The 15271-nt window shown below is 37.5% G+C and overlaps 1 protein-coding gene across 1 annotated transcript in view; it reads left to right on the top strand.

Annotated features, from left to right (window-relative positions):
• CRYBG3 (crystallin beta-gamma domain containing 3) overlaps positions 1 to 15271 on the top strand; it is a gene marked incomplete at both ends in the record, with an annotated part of 46654 nt that overhangs the window by 19193 nt on the left and 12190 nt on the right. The window contains 5 exons of the mRNA XM_079549609.1: positions 2665 to 2807; positions 4988 to 5114; positions 6124 to 6156; positions 10318 to 10427; positions 10960 to 11086. Coding sequence (XP_079405735.1) covers positions 2665 to 2807; positions 4988 to 5114; positions 6124 to 6156; positions 10318 to 10427; positions 10960 to 11086 — 540 coding nt within the window. The remainder of the gene's footprint in view (positions 1 to 2664; positions 2808 to 4987; positions 5115 to 6123; positions 6157 to 10317; positions 10428 to 10959; positions 11087 to 15271) is intronic.

Below are 15271 nucleotides of genomic sequence, written 5' to 3'. Positions count from 1 at the left end.
TCCCAGATACCAGATTCTTTATTCCTCTTCCCTGAAAATTCTTTTTTAGTCAGGTGGATTCAAGAGTTACTGCAGAACATGAGGGAATCGGTGAAATGTAGCTGTATTGAGTTATTTATGGTCAGCTTGTACAGGGAGAGAGGAGACTGACCCCTACTCCGTTCAGATACTCACCAGTGCCGCCTCTAGCTGTACTGCTCCCTGCATAGTGTTTTAACTCAGACATGACACCAGATGACCTTGACATTGTTGTCTATAAGGCCAGCCCAAGCCTGAAAACAATTTAGCCTGGCTCACACAGCACAATCCCAAGCTAATAAGCCCTGCTTACCTGAGTCAGCTCCAGGCAGAGTCTGATCAAACATCTCTGAGCAGGAAGCATGGTGCAGGAGCACGTCAGTGACTGCAGAACTGGACTGAGTGCAGTATACCTCATTAGCCTGTGTCAGTGCAGAATGTCAAATGTGGCTGTGCAAAGCTTTTCAAGTGTTTCACTGGCACTATGCTCACCATGGTGGGTTCACTGGGAGCTTATTAGCAACAGGAATATTCAAGCCATGTTTCTGCACACACAACAACTATTGCTGTGGAGCTGAGGCGTGAGTTTTATCTCCTGTGAAATCAGAAAGTTTTCTTCATCACTCACAAAGCAGGGACTGTGAATGCAACCCCTGTCCATTCTCTGTTAAAGACGCACATGCGTGTAGGTATGCTGCAAGATATTTCAGATTTTATCTATCTGAAATACTTCTGCTACAGATTGCTACAGGCTCTCATGAAGGGATTCAGAGGGTGTTTTGAAAGAGAGAAAGGTCATGCAGAGTTTTATTTTCCAACATGCTGGCAGCTCTGTTATCAGCAGCTACATTGGACTCACTGGAGTCAAATGCAGGACAAGTTCCTGAGGGAGGGCAGCAGCTTATACTGTGTGCTGATTTGGGGGACTGGTCATGTTTGCTGTTTTCTGCAGAGTCAAATCTGTGAAGCTGGAGTTTGTTCGTGTTTGTCATGATCAGGAAAAGACCAATTTCTGAATCTCTTATAGTGCAGCAGAGTACTTTCCCACTGATGTTTTCAGATTAAAAATTGGCCTTGTCTTCAAAGTTCATTTTTAAGTATTTCATATTGTTTACAAGAAACCACAGTGAAAATTGTAAGGAGAAAGTCATGACTGTATTTAAAATGTGTTTTAAATCAAAATTTTGGATATATGTTCAGTATTTAAAATTTAAAGAAATTAAGTGCATATATGAACTCAGTGGCTTTTCAGGAACTCATATAAAATTCTTGCTTTGGGGCTGTTAAGTTAGCTGTTTCTCATTGTCACTAAAACTGCACTAATATTTTTTCTTTTTTCTAGGTAGTAGCCTGAAACTGCAGTTGATTATTTTACCAGACATTGTACTTGAATTTCTAGTGCATACTTGAAGTAGTTGCAACTTTTTAAATAAGTGGAAGAGGTAGATGGTCAACATAGTAGGAAAGCCAGTTTTACTACAGAATTTGCTGCATCAGTTTTTAATATCCTGTAAACAATGCAGAGCTTGACACATTGAATGTGTGTTCTAAAATTGGTTTTGATTATGACTGAATCCTGTGTACAAGGACGGTCTCCTTTAAAGAGCCTCTTCCATCTGGCTGCGTGCTTGGTCTGGCCTTAATTTTTAAGTGCTTTTTTTGATTCTTGTAAGGCTAGTTTTCTCACTGTAGCCTTCAGCATAGTGATCTGAGGACTGTAGCTTAATTGCTACATTAAAAAGTACTTAATGTAATAATTCCTGTGTGATGCCTTCATATTATTTGTCAATCTGTTGGCTACTGTATTTGCTTAACAGTTTGCAAAACGTTCTAATTTGTGACTCATTAAAACATTCAGAATGTTTCAGAAACACTGAAATTGAATTGAGTTCATGCTTTGGATAAAAGTTTAAAGAAGGAAAGTGAATGGTTTGTTGTTTTCCATGTTACCAAACAGTGACTGAACTGTGTTGTTAAAATTGCTAAGTATTTAAAAAGGTGGATATTTGAAGCTCAATTTTAATTAAAGTTGTCCAAGTAATCTGGCTAAGGAAAACAATGTCACACAATTATATAAGGCAGAATACAACAATACAGTCTGAGATTTGTTTTATTGCTGTAGAGTGTGTTTGGTCACACAGGACACATCTCCAAAAGCTACAAACCCTTTTTGCTGAAAAAATAATCTACGATTGCCCAGGTCTTCCTTTTACTCTCCTTGGTTATTGCCTTGCCCCAGGGAAGGGAAAAAGTAGGAAAACTTGATTTAAAAGTCTGTAGTTGTGGCAATGCTTGGAGTAGTCATTTGTGAAGCTGTTGGAAGACAAATGCTCACTCTCACCATTCTCATTCACAAGCACGCAGTTTTGCACTATCTTTCTCATAAAGAGAAGGGTGGTACTCAAAAGGCAGCAGGTTCTTCCTCTCTATTGGAGAAACAAATGAAGAACGTGTAAGATTGACAGGCATCCAGCTAGGCTCTTCAATACCAAAGTCTCCCTTAAAGATCTTCACAAGGACCTAAGCCTTTTCATTGTTTTATAAAGGACTATCCCTCAGTGTGCAGCTCTTGGACAAAATGTTCTATGTAGTGAAGTAGCACTGAGCTGTGGCATCGTATCCTCTAACTCATATGCTGCCTCTTAGGATTTCATAGAGTCATCAGTGGCACTATTTCAATCCGATGATGAAGATGGGAAAGCACTGGACATCATCAATGAAGAAATTCCTGATTTGGAACAGACTGGATTTGGCCCAGAAACAGGGTCGATTCTTGTGAAAAGTGGAGTGTAAGTCTGCTGAAATACATGACTGGAAGTATTATGTACTTTTTTATCCAGCTGTTTTCAGATAATATTTGGACAGGAGGTACTTTACATGGAACAAGTTGTAAATGGTTGGAGGACAACACTGTTTATTTCTGTTTCCTTGGTAAATGAAAAAATATCATAATGTTTTCTCTAGAACTCATGCCTACATCTTGATTTGGATCTGTGCGCTCTTGTTAGTACAGAAAGTTTGTGAGGTCCCTCCAGAAATCACATAGACTGTAGTTTCATAATACAAGAGCTTTGGTAGTAATGTAGAGTGTTGTGGTACAGAAGTGAGATTTTAGGTATGTTAAGAAGTGGAATACCTTGTAGATACAAATGGAGCCTGTACAGAAAGGATGTGCTGTGCCTTAATCATAATAAAGTCAGGCCATGGACACTGAAAATTGAAACCCTCTTTAGAGAAAGATTTAAACTAAAAGCTAAGGGGCTAAAGCAAAAGCTGTTGAAGAGTACATGGTCCAAACTGATTAAATCCACGCAATGGACTTCATTGATGTTCCATATGCCTATGTGAAGTTCAGGAGGAAAGTAAACAGTACAACTGCAATAAATAAGGAAGGTAAATAAGTTGGCAGGCATATGCAGTTTTAAGTGATAAAGCAAGGACAGAGCTTACAAGTGCTTCTACACCAATGCCAGAAGCATAAAAACAGAGGGAACTGGAATACTTGGCACCAAATAACAACTCTGATATAGCGAACCACAGAAGTTGGAATGAAGGATAAGCTGAGCAGTGTTGCAAGGCTACCAACTACTGGCCAGTGTGCATACCTCATGGTTGGAAACAGCCCATTGTGTACAGGTCTGATGTATTGCCAACATAACTTCATCTCAAAAAATGGCTTAAAAGGGGCTCCCTGAGACCTATAGATTAATGGATTTGCCTTCTGTCCACAGTAAAATGGCAAAATCTATAAGATCATGGAATGCATGGTTAATCACAGTCTGAAGGGAAGGAGTCACTATGGCTTCTGTGAATGGAAGTGCTGCCTCACTAAATCTCTGGTATTCTGTGAGAAAGTTGATATGCACATGAATTAAAGACAGCCCTGTGGACACAGTACTATAAAAATAATAATAGTAAAAGCCTTTGACAGAGTGATGCATAGCTTATTGAAGAAATAAGGCTGCATGGAATTGGAAGAAAAGTTCTGTTAGGAACTGAAAGCTGGCTCACATGTACGAAGTGAAGAGTCTGAATAGAGAGGAATCATCAGTTTCTCAGGCATTGATGATAAATCTGTTTTTATTTAATGGATATAGTGAGTATTTTTATTCAGGAAGACTTAGTAATCTGGGAGCAGGAAGCAAACAGTACTCTTCAAATCTACAGATGATACCAATTTCTTCATGGCGTGTTAAATAAGTCATGTTAATTATGAGAATCTTCAGTTGGTACTCATAAAATTGAGCAGCCAAAAAGATGGCGGGTATAAAAATATATAGTAATACAGGGGGAAGTAAGCTAAGACATAATTAAATGGTGCTAAATGTATAAAATGCTAAATGGACTACAAAAGGAGATGTCCTCTAATATCCCTAGTAGTGCTAGAAGAACAGTCCTTGGTTCCAGGGAACTAAGAAAGGAATGGACCAAGACAAGTGGCCAGGTTAGTAGCATCTCCCTAACTAGCTTCTGCCTACTTAGGCAGCTGACAAAGCATGCTTAGGGCTAGATACACCCTTGATCAGTTTCTTCTTAAATTACAGCAGGATTAGCAAAGCATGAGAAGTTCAAACAGGCAACTGTGGAAAATTTTTGCTTTATCTCATCCTGTCAAGACTTCCTCATTTATTTCTCTTTCTTCTTATACCATTTTTCTTAATTCCAACTGGAAAAGTTGGAAGAAAGTTCTGTCTTGGAGGTGATGGTGAGCAAGTTAAGATTGACCTGAGAGAGATTTAAGAAATAATCAATCAAGTATCTTTCCTCTAGGCTTCTAAGCAAAGTGTCCAAGTAGTGTTGGTAAAGTAAAAACAGTAAATCAAGTGTGTGACACTTAAATGCCTCAAATCAAATTTGACATTTCACTGATACGCTAGTCAAGAAAAACTCCCAAGAAAATTGTTGATATTTTCATTAAACTATCCTTGAAAATGTTACATTTTCTCTTTATTTTTCTGCCATTCTTCAGGTGGGTTGCTTATCAACAGAAATATTTCTGTGGAGAACAGTATGTATTGGAGAAAGGAAAATATAAGTGTTTCTTTGACTGGGGAGGATCCAGTAAAATCATTATGTCAATTCGACCTATTAAGTTGGTGAGTTACTGGAGATTGTTAAGGGAAAAACTCAAAAGAAAGCAGACTTTTGAGTTCGAAGTCTTACAATAGTTTCATAATATGCAGTTCTGTAATAGTTTTGTTATCAATTTGTCTGCTTTATTTGAAACAAGTTAAAGGCTCTTGTAGATGACATACCATAACTCTGTACAATGTAGAGGCTGTACCTTGTCTTTCTGAAATGGACACTTTGGATCTTTCTTTCTTTAATGATAAAATTGATGGGGAAACTTCATAAGAACTTCCCTTTGTCAGGCTGCGTTCATGGAACAATAACCTGGCCTGGAAAGATTGATTTTGCCTGATTGATAAATTCTTGAGCATTTTGTCTTTCAATTTTCTAGCCCATATTATGTGGCTGTGGGGTTTTTTTTATATTTTCATACTGAAATATTTGTAAGGCGTATGGTGAATAAAAACAGAAAATAGTTTTAATCCATTTTTAAATCCAAGGTAGTAACCTGACCAAATAGATTGTCATCCTAATGGAAAGCAAAGCAAATTCTCAGTAATAAGTATGTAATAAATGATACTATTGTACTGAAAACTGGAAAGGTACAAACATTAAGCCTTATTTTGAAGAGCATATTTTGGAGAAAAAAAAAAAAGTCCCAATATTGCTCTGAATTTTATATTTTTTCAATAAATATACTTAAATCCGAATAGATTTACATTGACTTTACTCCATGTCACATGAACTAATTAATTAGTTACATGAACTAAAGATGCAGTTTCTCTGTGGAGAAAAGGACTGAACAATCAGGCACCTATAATGAACTTATAGGCATCTGGTGGCAGAGGTTGCGAAAAGAGAATTTTGCCAAGAACGTGGGAACTATGTGCATCTCTGCTCTTGAATTTGTAGTTTAGAAATTTCAGGAACTTGACATGCCTTCTTGGAAACTGATTGTAATTCATTTTGTTGTTATTATTTATTGTATTATTCATTTATTTGTTCATATGCTTGTATGTATATTTATTATTGCAGGAACCACTTGGAACGAATGAGCCTCCACATTTGGTATGTTGATATTGTGTAACAGTGTCTAGTACTAAACCACATTTAATAATTAAACACAGGTAAAGCTGAATTTCTCGCTTCATTTCTTCAGATGAATATCTCAGTATTGTGATCTCTGTACATTAAAGAATAACTTGAGGAAGCTGGTAGATGTGTAAAGGCTATGTTTGCCAATGTTCTGCTCTTAGTTTTATTCTAATTCACACCTTTTAGTATTCTGTCCCTAAAAATTGGAAGCAGTACAGTAGACTTGGGTAAATTTGGATCTTTCTGGCCAACTATTTTCCTATTCTTTCCTTTTTTTTTTTTTTTTTTTTTTTTTCCTGGAAACTTGATATCACTTATCTCTTTGTGGCATGTGTTCTTTCCATTATTTTGCATTCTATCTGGTTTGTTGCTATGTTGTCTTATGTATGAGCTGAAGAATGATGAAGTATAAACTGCAGAAAATTGAACTGCACGCTTCAGACTTGTAGGTCTATTGAAAGGAAAGCTGGAATTTCATGATTATAACAAATACAAGATGTATTTCTTCTGTGACACATTCAAACAGTTACATCTACCTTGCTAATAATGCACTTTAGTTTTAAGAAGCAGTAATTTTGAGGATTTGCACTTCTAGTCTTTATCTTAATTCCATTAACATACCTTTGGAGCGATTTAAGAACTGCTCTAAATGTTTGTATTTATCACCAGGCATAGTCTCTGTCTCCCACAAGGTTCTGCCCAAGCAGGGCTCTTCTCATTTCTGGCATTTTTGGTTTTATTTATCCTTTTCTGTCCTGCAGTGGGCTGCTAGCATGGGTGGTGATCTGAGTGGTTATATTGCTTTTTCTGTTACATGCTTTTAAGCAAGGAAATTTGGAAAAATGTATTTTGGAAAACTTGACATTTTCCAAAGGAAAGGAAATCTAGAGCTCAATGGCTGTGTTTCAGAAATGTTAAGTATTTTGTCATCTGGAAATAATTTTATTCTCTCTTCCTTGATGGCTATCATAGCCATAAGCATGTGGGACATGCATACGTTGTGTTACTTAGCAGGTTGACCACACCCTTCTTTTTCTCTATGTTCTCTTGTTCAACAATTTTATGATTACCCCAGGACTGCAGGAAATGTTTCTTCTCTGAAGATATAATTGGTGTATTATTTTAGCCTTAAACACTGATTTCCTGCCAGACCTACTTATATGGCAGTTGGAGGCCAAAGATTTGCAAGTTCATTCACTCTAAGGCCTTGGTAAATGATACTAGGTAAAATAACTGGCTCTGATGAATCTGATGGGATCCTGAAAACTGAAGATAAATGTAATATATTTGTCCTTCTTCAGCTCTTCTACTTTTTCAGCATTTCCCTCCCAGGAAAAATTCTTTCATTGTTTCACTTTGGTTTTCCAGATCCTTAAGATCAATGCAAACCTATGAAATTTCAATACGTTTTGTTTACAGTCTTTAATTTTGCAGTGATATATGCAACAATTTTAAAAATCTTTGTGTATGACGTAGGATACTCTGAAAGTAATGCCTCCTATTTATTTTCTAGAACAGATACAAAGAGCACAGTAACACTACTTGATAGATCAAATTCTCAGCTACAAAACGCTATTTTTTCAGCATAGTCACTACCCTACCAGTAGCTGTGCATTTTCACCAGCAGTTCACAGGAGCCTGCATGCCACGCTTATAGACATCTGCATGACTTTCTGGAACATGGCTTGTTGCCATTACTGAAACACACCACCCACCACCTCTGTCTGCTCACATCCACTACTGCCATACCACCAGCATTTGCCTCTGACACTGTGGGCCAACATAATAAAATAGGAGGCATTGCTTTCGGAACGGCCCATACACACACACACACACACACACACACACACCTCTGAAATTACTGATCTATATGAGACTGTTTTGCCTGTTGTGTTGTCTAATAAAATTCTTAGTTTTGTTTTTAAAAAACACTATCCTGACTTCTCACAATCCTGGTTACTATAGGATTCCATCTTAAAAGCAAGGAAGAATGTAACTTGCGTCGTTACAGTCCTTTTAGGAAGGGAAATATTTTCAGTAAGTCTTTGTAGGGAAATATTTAATCACTTAGAATGAGTAAAGAGTAGTATTCAGTTAAATATGAACATTTTCCCATTCAAGGTAAAGAAATGTTTCCGTATGTGCAACAGTCTTGTAGTTTGGAAAATACATGGTGCATATGAGTTGGCGAGTCCTTAAGTATTGTCTTCTATAAGCCATACGCCAGTTATTTTGAATGATTCTGTATCCATTCTCCCACCATTAATACACGTAGATCAGAGCAAAGTGTGCTGTGTTTGCTGTCTATAAGAGTGTCTTTTTCCACTTTTTTAGTTGCTCTTCAGAAAAAAGAAAAAAAAAAGTTTCTTTAATCTTTTCAGTAACTGCCCTGATCCTCTACTTCTGCCAGGATCACTAACAAAGTGCATGTGGTGCAAGAATGACTGAAATGGCTGCTTCTAAGTGATTCATTTTATTTATTAAAAGGAAACTTTGTTTTGCCCAGCAAGAACAAAGCCTTTTTCATTAGTAGTTGGCTTGTGCAGATAATGTAGGTAGCAAAGAGAACTGCTGTGATAACTTGTGTGTATTTTCAGTATTCTGTCTGTTGACTTCATAGGAAGTGGAACCTGATAAAGTAATGTCAGAACCCAATAAAGCATCATTAGCTGAAGTTTAAGAGTAATAACAAATACGCAGTTTTTTTCATTGACGAATTGATACTTCATCCTAGCTTTAGTGAGATGAAGACCATCATTCATTCTTAGACATATGCCATATAAAAGTGAGTTACAAATCTTTTTTTGAAAGTGTTGCATAGTGTATGGCCTATGAAAGAACAATGGTGTATATACTTCTATAAAGTTTTTTTTAAGTTAAATGCATAGAAAAGAGTACATAATTACAGCTTAAACAGATGCTCTGGAACATAGCATTGCAATTATATTTATAGAAAAATTAATTACGCCTTATCCTTCATATTTTAACTGATGTGTTTTCTCAAAGGCCAGGTTAAGCTTTTCTTGTTCTTTCCAGCAGAAAATGCATTCATTTCTTTAAAAATGCTGTCTGAGTTTTTCCATAAAATCATTTGCTAATGCTTATGTTTGGCCTGCTCTCTCTGTACTGACAAGAGCATTTGATTTCTTTTCTTTGGCAGGAAGCTAGGCCAATTTGGGACATGATAGGGAAGTCCTGCTTGCAACAGCCGTAGTATTTTTCTTCCATTACAAAATATGAGCTGTTCTTTTGATAAAGTAAAATTTTGTATTCTTATCCAGCCTCTCTTTCAGGCTTTAAAGTGAAAATCATCTCCATTATACTATACCAGCCTAGGAGCACAGAATTCTAAGTGACTTGACAATGAGCATAGGCTAATGTCATATTACTGTTTGGTGTTTTTTTTTTCTCACTTTTTTTTTTTTCTCTCCTTTCTTTCTTTTTAACTGCAGTGCTTTCAACCTTGTTACTTTTCAGAGTGAACTGAGCACATCTTATTGCTGGAATATAGTTAAATGTGTCTTGAAGTTCTTCACCATGATGTGCAAAACTGTCTCAGCTGAACTTTAAAAGAAGTTAATGTAGCCATGCTACATCTACCAAGCTGCACCAGCTTGCCCCCCAGAAATTCCCCTGCTGGTTTTTGAACAAAAAACTTCCTGCAGTCACTCAGGGAACAGAATATTTCAAGGCATTTTTTTAACAGTAGCCTTGTATCTTTTAGTTAATGCCTTCTCCTCCAGTTTTGAAACCTGGATTACTGAGCTATACCAACAGTTAGCCACACTTCAGGAGTATTTCAGGTAGAAGATAACATCCTTCAGTCCTAGCCTTCTCTGTTCTCTGGGCCCTCTTCTGTTGCATTTGAACTTACACTTGTTACCACTACATTAACATGACTGTAATAGTGATATTAACATCAACTTCCTAGACACGGTTCAGAGATGATGAAACACAATCTTTCTAGAAAAGAAAGCAGCTATAAAAGACTCCTTAACTGAGAATTCATTCTATTTATTGTATCTTTGTGAATTGAATGGATATGTCTTAGACCACAACTATCTCTGCTAACATTAATGGCAATGAGTTTGTTTCCCTTTTAGTCATTGGCTTTATTTTGTTTTGTTCTTGTAGCTCAAAGCTTTCAGTAATACACATTTCCAAGGAGCATGTATAGATTTCACAGCAGAAGTTTCTGATTTCACATCATTCATACCATGTTCTTTTAAGGTTCTTCGGGGTTGGTAAGTGTTGTTTTACATGCCACCATTTTAAGTAATTATTTTTTTTTTCCTAATGCTACTAAATTTCAGATCATCAGCATAACACACTGATCATATTCCATCACATCTTAGACTTTGTCTTGCAATGTAGCTCAGTAAGCGTTGCCCTGCTGTTGATTTGCATAGCATGCCTTTTGTTTTCCCTGTGGGAAGGGAAGCTCACAGTTACTGTGACTTTTTTTCTTTTTTTTAACTCCCATTAGAATTTATTCCAGATTTTAAGAGTTCTGTGCAGGAGAGGTATCTGCCTTCCATTAGTGTCTATTGATTCCAGGACTGAAATTTCTATATCACATGATTTGATTTTTATGTTTTGGGTGCTTTGTCACACAGCCATTCAAGTCACTTTAGCTTTACAAAAACACAAGCTTAACAAAAGCAAACAGATTATTTTTTTATCCTTCGCTTCCTTAACAAATACTAACTCTTGAAAAACCTTACTATTAATAAGCAACTTGAGCTGCTAATCTTTTTTGCTACTCTATTCTTGCAGTTGGCTCCTGTATTACCAAGGGGAAATTGATGACAATCATTGTGTGCTGGAAGAAGGCCTCTACATTGATCTCCCTTCCTGTGGCTGCCCAACTGCTGCAATCAAATCCCTCAAGCCTATCGAATACGTAAGGACTTCATTGAAAAAAAATAATGCTTTGGAACTCTTTTATTAGTCAGATGTCTGAAGTGAATGCTCGCGTTAAACAAAGTCCCACTCAGGGAAAAGAGTAAAGTTTGTTCTTTTGGATTATGGGATTTTGAGGCTTGGAACAAGTCAGGCTGCATGTAGGCACACGCTCTTGGATGCTTGTATATTCTGGGCTGAAGGTTACTCTTTTTTGTAGGAGTTGCATTGTTTGATGTTTTTCTAACTGGCATTTATGATACAGCTCAGCAATTTGGTACACAGCAAGATGTTGCTTTTTGTTGTGCTGTCTAAGCATATGGGGTTTCTTATATTAGGCCTACAGCCAAGACTCAGTCTTAAAGTATACACAAAATTGAAATTACATGGTAGCATAGACTTGCCCTTATGCTTTTTAATTTACCATTTTGCAGAAGTGCTAAAAAGGTTTTTGCGTTCTAATGGCATCTCAAATTCTGAGTCAATAAATAAAGTGATATAATATGCTACACATGGCAATATGGGCTGTGTATGACACATCAGATAATTCAATTCAAAGCTCATTTCTGGCCATCCTCTTCCCTAGTGACTCCTGATATATGGGACGAGTAATTATTGCACATGGACATCTTTCTATGACTTTCATGTTGATTGTACTACCCAAGCGCAGATCTTGAAGTCAGATGACTTATTGTATCAGTAAGTGAGATTCAGGATCCTCTAGGGCCATGAAATTGGACAGGAATGTTTTGAATTATCCACTACAAGACAAATACAGTTTTGCTGGATCTTGCTGTAATTCGGAACACAGAATTCATGCTTCTGGACTCTCTAATGTCTGTGCTTCTGTCTGATATCTGTGTGTGCTCCTATGAAAAAGCATAAAACATAAATTGTCCATAATGCTGTCAGTAAAGGAGAAGCATGTGCTTGCTCTGCCCACTCCTTTCTAGCACTGACCAGCTTCTCCAAAAGTCTTCCTCCTGCCCTGTTCAAAGAGGACAAATTCAACCCATGTAACATGTGTCCTTTACTAACAGTGAAACTAGATCGTGAAGACTACTCAATTCAAACTTTTCTTCAAAGTCCTTTTCTTTCTGTTTGTGAACAGGTTTTAAAAGAACACCAAAAGCTACTCATGGGATGGGAAGGATCTACAGCTCAAGTCTGAGAGCTGGTCCTTTTGCTAGCTTACGCAGGACTAGCTGCATTGAATTCAGTGGAACTATAGCTTTTCACAGAGAGCCTAGTTTTCAGATTGAACATCTTCCTTGCACGTTAGGCTTTTGTGTTCTGCTCTGCTAAGTCAGAACAAAGTTTTGACATGAAATGATAGATCTCATCCAAATTCCCCAATTTGGCATAGTAATAAGCTACTGGCAGCCCTTGAATACCAAGGGCCAAACTCTGGAAGAAGTGTGTTTAGTAAGCTCTGTGTGGAAAGCTTATGCACATCTTCCTGTGCTTTGTATGTGGTTCGCACCTCTGGTTCAGTTCCTTACTTGCAAATAGGAGACCTTGTGTTCCTCAAAGTGATGGCATTTAATACTGTAAAATGCTGTTGAACCACACCTGCTTTACAAAGAGAAATGCACTCATTGACCCCCCTGACACACTGTGTTAATCACGCAGGACAATGTGCAGAAGCATTGTTTAGCACAGACGTGATGTTAAGCACGCAGCAGTAGGTTTGGTCAGTGGTCAGAAACAGCCATAGTTCATTCTGTGCATTGTCTGCCATGCACTATTGTTGGTACAGAGCCCTTTTTATTACAAGGTATTTCTGTTAGCTCATTCAAGAGAGCAGCAAATGTTTTCCAAAGTGGAATTGTTGTATAGCGTTATTGAATTCTGCTGAGACATTTGGGAAATACATCTATTGTTCATGTTTAAATACCAGCCCATTTTCAGTCCTAGAGCGTGAATCTGTGATTCTATGAACTTGGTAGCTCATGCATATAAGGGAGAATGTGGAACCCTGACATCAAGCACTGAATGTACCTTGTCTCCGTGTGTGTGTGTGTGTGAGAAGCTAATTACAAAGTAGCTGTGAAACAGAGCAGTGAGCATAGATCAGTAACACCTGCAGGGACACCAACTGAGATTTGAAATTAGTTGTTTGTAGTACTCTTTCATCACATTGGTGCTCTTTTCTGGCCTGGTGGAAAAATACTGTGAGATATCAGTGGTATTTTTGGGACTGTGTGAGGTAACAGCAAAGCCTTGGTCTGTATGAACCAGGCAGTAACTTCTGCAATTCCTTGGCTGATTTTTATTTTTTTTAATAGATTAGCCAATTCCTTGAAGAAAAGGAAAGGACCTGAGAAAACGTTGTTCTCAGAATAATGCAGTTTTGATGCAAGCAGAATATTTGCAATTATAGCAAACATTTCTAAATGAAAAAATGTATACACACATTCTTAGAAAATTAAAATTTTTTGTTTTTATTTTGAAAATTGCCAGAAATGTTGTGTGTTTAAAAGCTGAATCGAAAAATGTCATTTGAAATCATTGGGCTGACCCAATTAAAAAAAAAGAAAGAAAAGAAACAACAAAAACAACCCTTTCATAGCAACACGAAATGGGTTTGAATAGGAAAACAGGCTCAGACTGGTGACAGTCTGATTTCTTACTGTTTTAGAATGGTTGACTTCTAGCTCCTGGGGAGATGTCTTTATGGGTTCGTCACTGAAAAATGGAGTTCTTATCATTTGAACATGGCGTGCTGCCCCCAGCCCTTCCACACGTGCACTCCTTCTCCTCCACTTCTCTTGAAATTCAGATTGTCATGATACCACTTTGGTTATTTCCCCATTTATGCACTAGCATCATGTAGGAATTACGCATGCTTTTGAGAACAATTTCAACCATTTTTTTGGAAAAGCTATGGGTTACGAAGAAGTTATGCAGAAGCAAGAAAGCATTTCTGTAGCACAATAATAAGAAAATAATATCCTTTGTTTTCAACATTCTGGGAAGAAAAACAGTATTGCAGTACCTGTGTGTTAATCTAGATTTTAAGGTAAATAATGATATGTTACATAGCCACTTCTCTTCTGAATAGGGCTGCTTCTCAAAGTGCAAAGAGTCTTTTTAATTTTCTACTAAGTGGAGAAAAAATTGCTGGAAAATGTATCTTTTAGTAATTAATTTCCTGAAGTGAACAGGCAGTTATGTTGAAAACCTAGTTAGATTGGTAGGATACATGTCTGTTTCATAGCAGTAGGAACACTGGAGCTCGTGCAGCTTGCTTCTCATTGTCTCCCTTTATCTAAAAGTCTGTAACCTTGTTAAAGAGATGCTCACTGATGAAATTTGCTGAAATTATTGTTGATGCCCACTGTGCAGGTAGATAAGAACATAACACAGGTTAAGAGTTGCTGCATTTGCAGCAGAGGCGTGGGTTTTCATGCTGGTGTCAGCATGGACTGGCCTGATGTGCTGCCATGAATTTGGGAAAAGGAAAGCTGGGACCACGTGCCCAAAGGCAAGAGAGCACATGAAGTCAGCTGGGGCCTTTATGGGGCTGTGGTTGCTTACTGGGACACTGTTTCTCAAAGAGTTTATGTGATGGAGACCCTTATAAGATGTTCTTAGGAAATGAGGCTCACCTTTAGTTGCAGACACATTATTTTGTTGGACTCCCCCATGATACATAATGTGCCATTACCAGGATAACTGTACCCAAGATTGTTGCAGCAAGCAATTACTTTTCCTTCTAAAACATTAACTTCATCCTTAAAGTTAAACCAATCCCAGAGCTTGTCAAAATTCTAAATTCATTTGCTAAAAACAGAAATGATGTCTGGGTTGTAGGGCCATACGATGCTTTTTTTTTCTTCTTTTCTTCTGAGGTTCTTTATTCTTCCTCTGATTAATCATGATATTTCCAATATTTCCATATTGCTTATCTTCAAGATAAATACAGGTGTTAACTAATCTTCCCAGCATTCCCGTGAGGTAAATAACCAAATCAGATACAAAAAGTAATCAGTATTTCCTAGGGCCAGGCCATGAGTCATCTGGTGCAGCTGGGGCCGGACTGTGGGTGTTGCTGTCTTCCAGAGCAGTCTCGTTTCCCTTAGCCAGGCATCCTTCCCACACTGAAGGGATTAGCCAGCAGAGCACGACTTCAGCAAAAACAGTGGTAAATAATAAATGAGTCGAGACTAAAAAGCAGAGATTT

Source organism: Tetrao urogallus (genome assembly GCF_951394365.1).
Source record: "Tetrao urogallus genome assembly, chromosome: 1".
NCBI classification, from domain to species: Eukaryota; Metazoa; Chordata; class Aves; order Galliformes; family Phasianidae; genus Tetrao; species Tetrao urogallus.
Note: the sequence above shows the minus strand (reverse complement) of the source record. Positions and strands in the feature narration are given on the sequence as shown.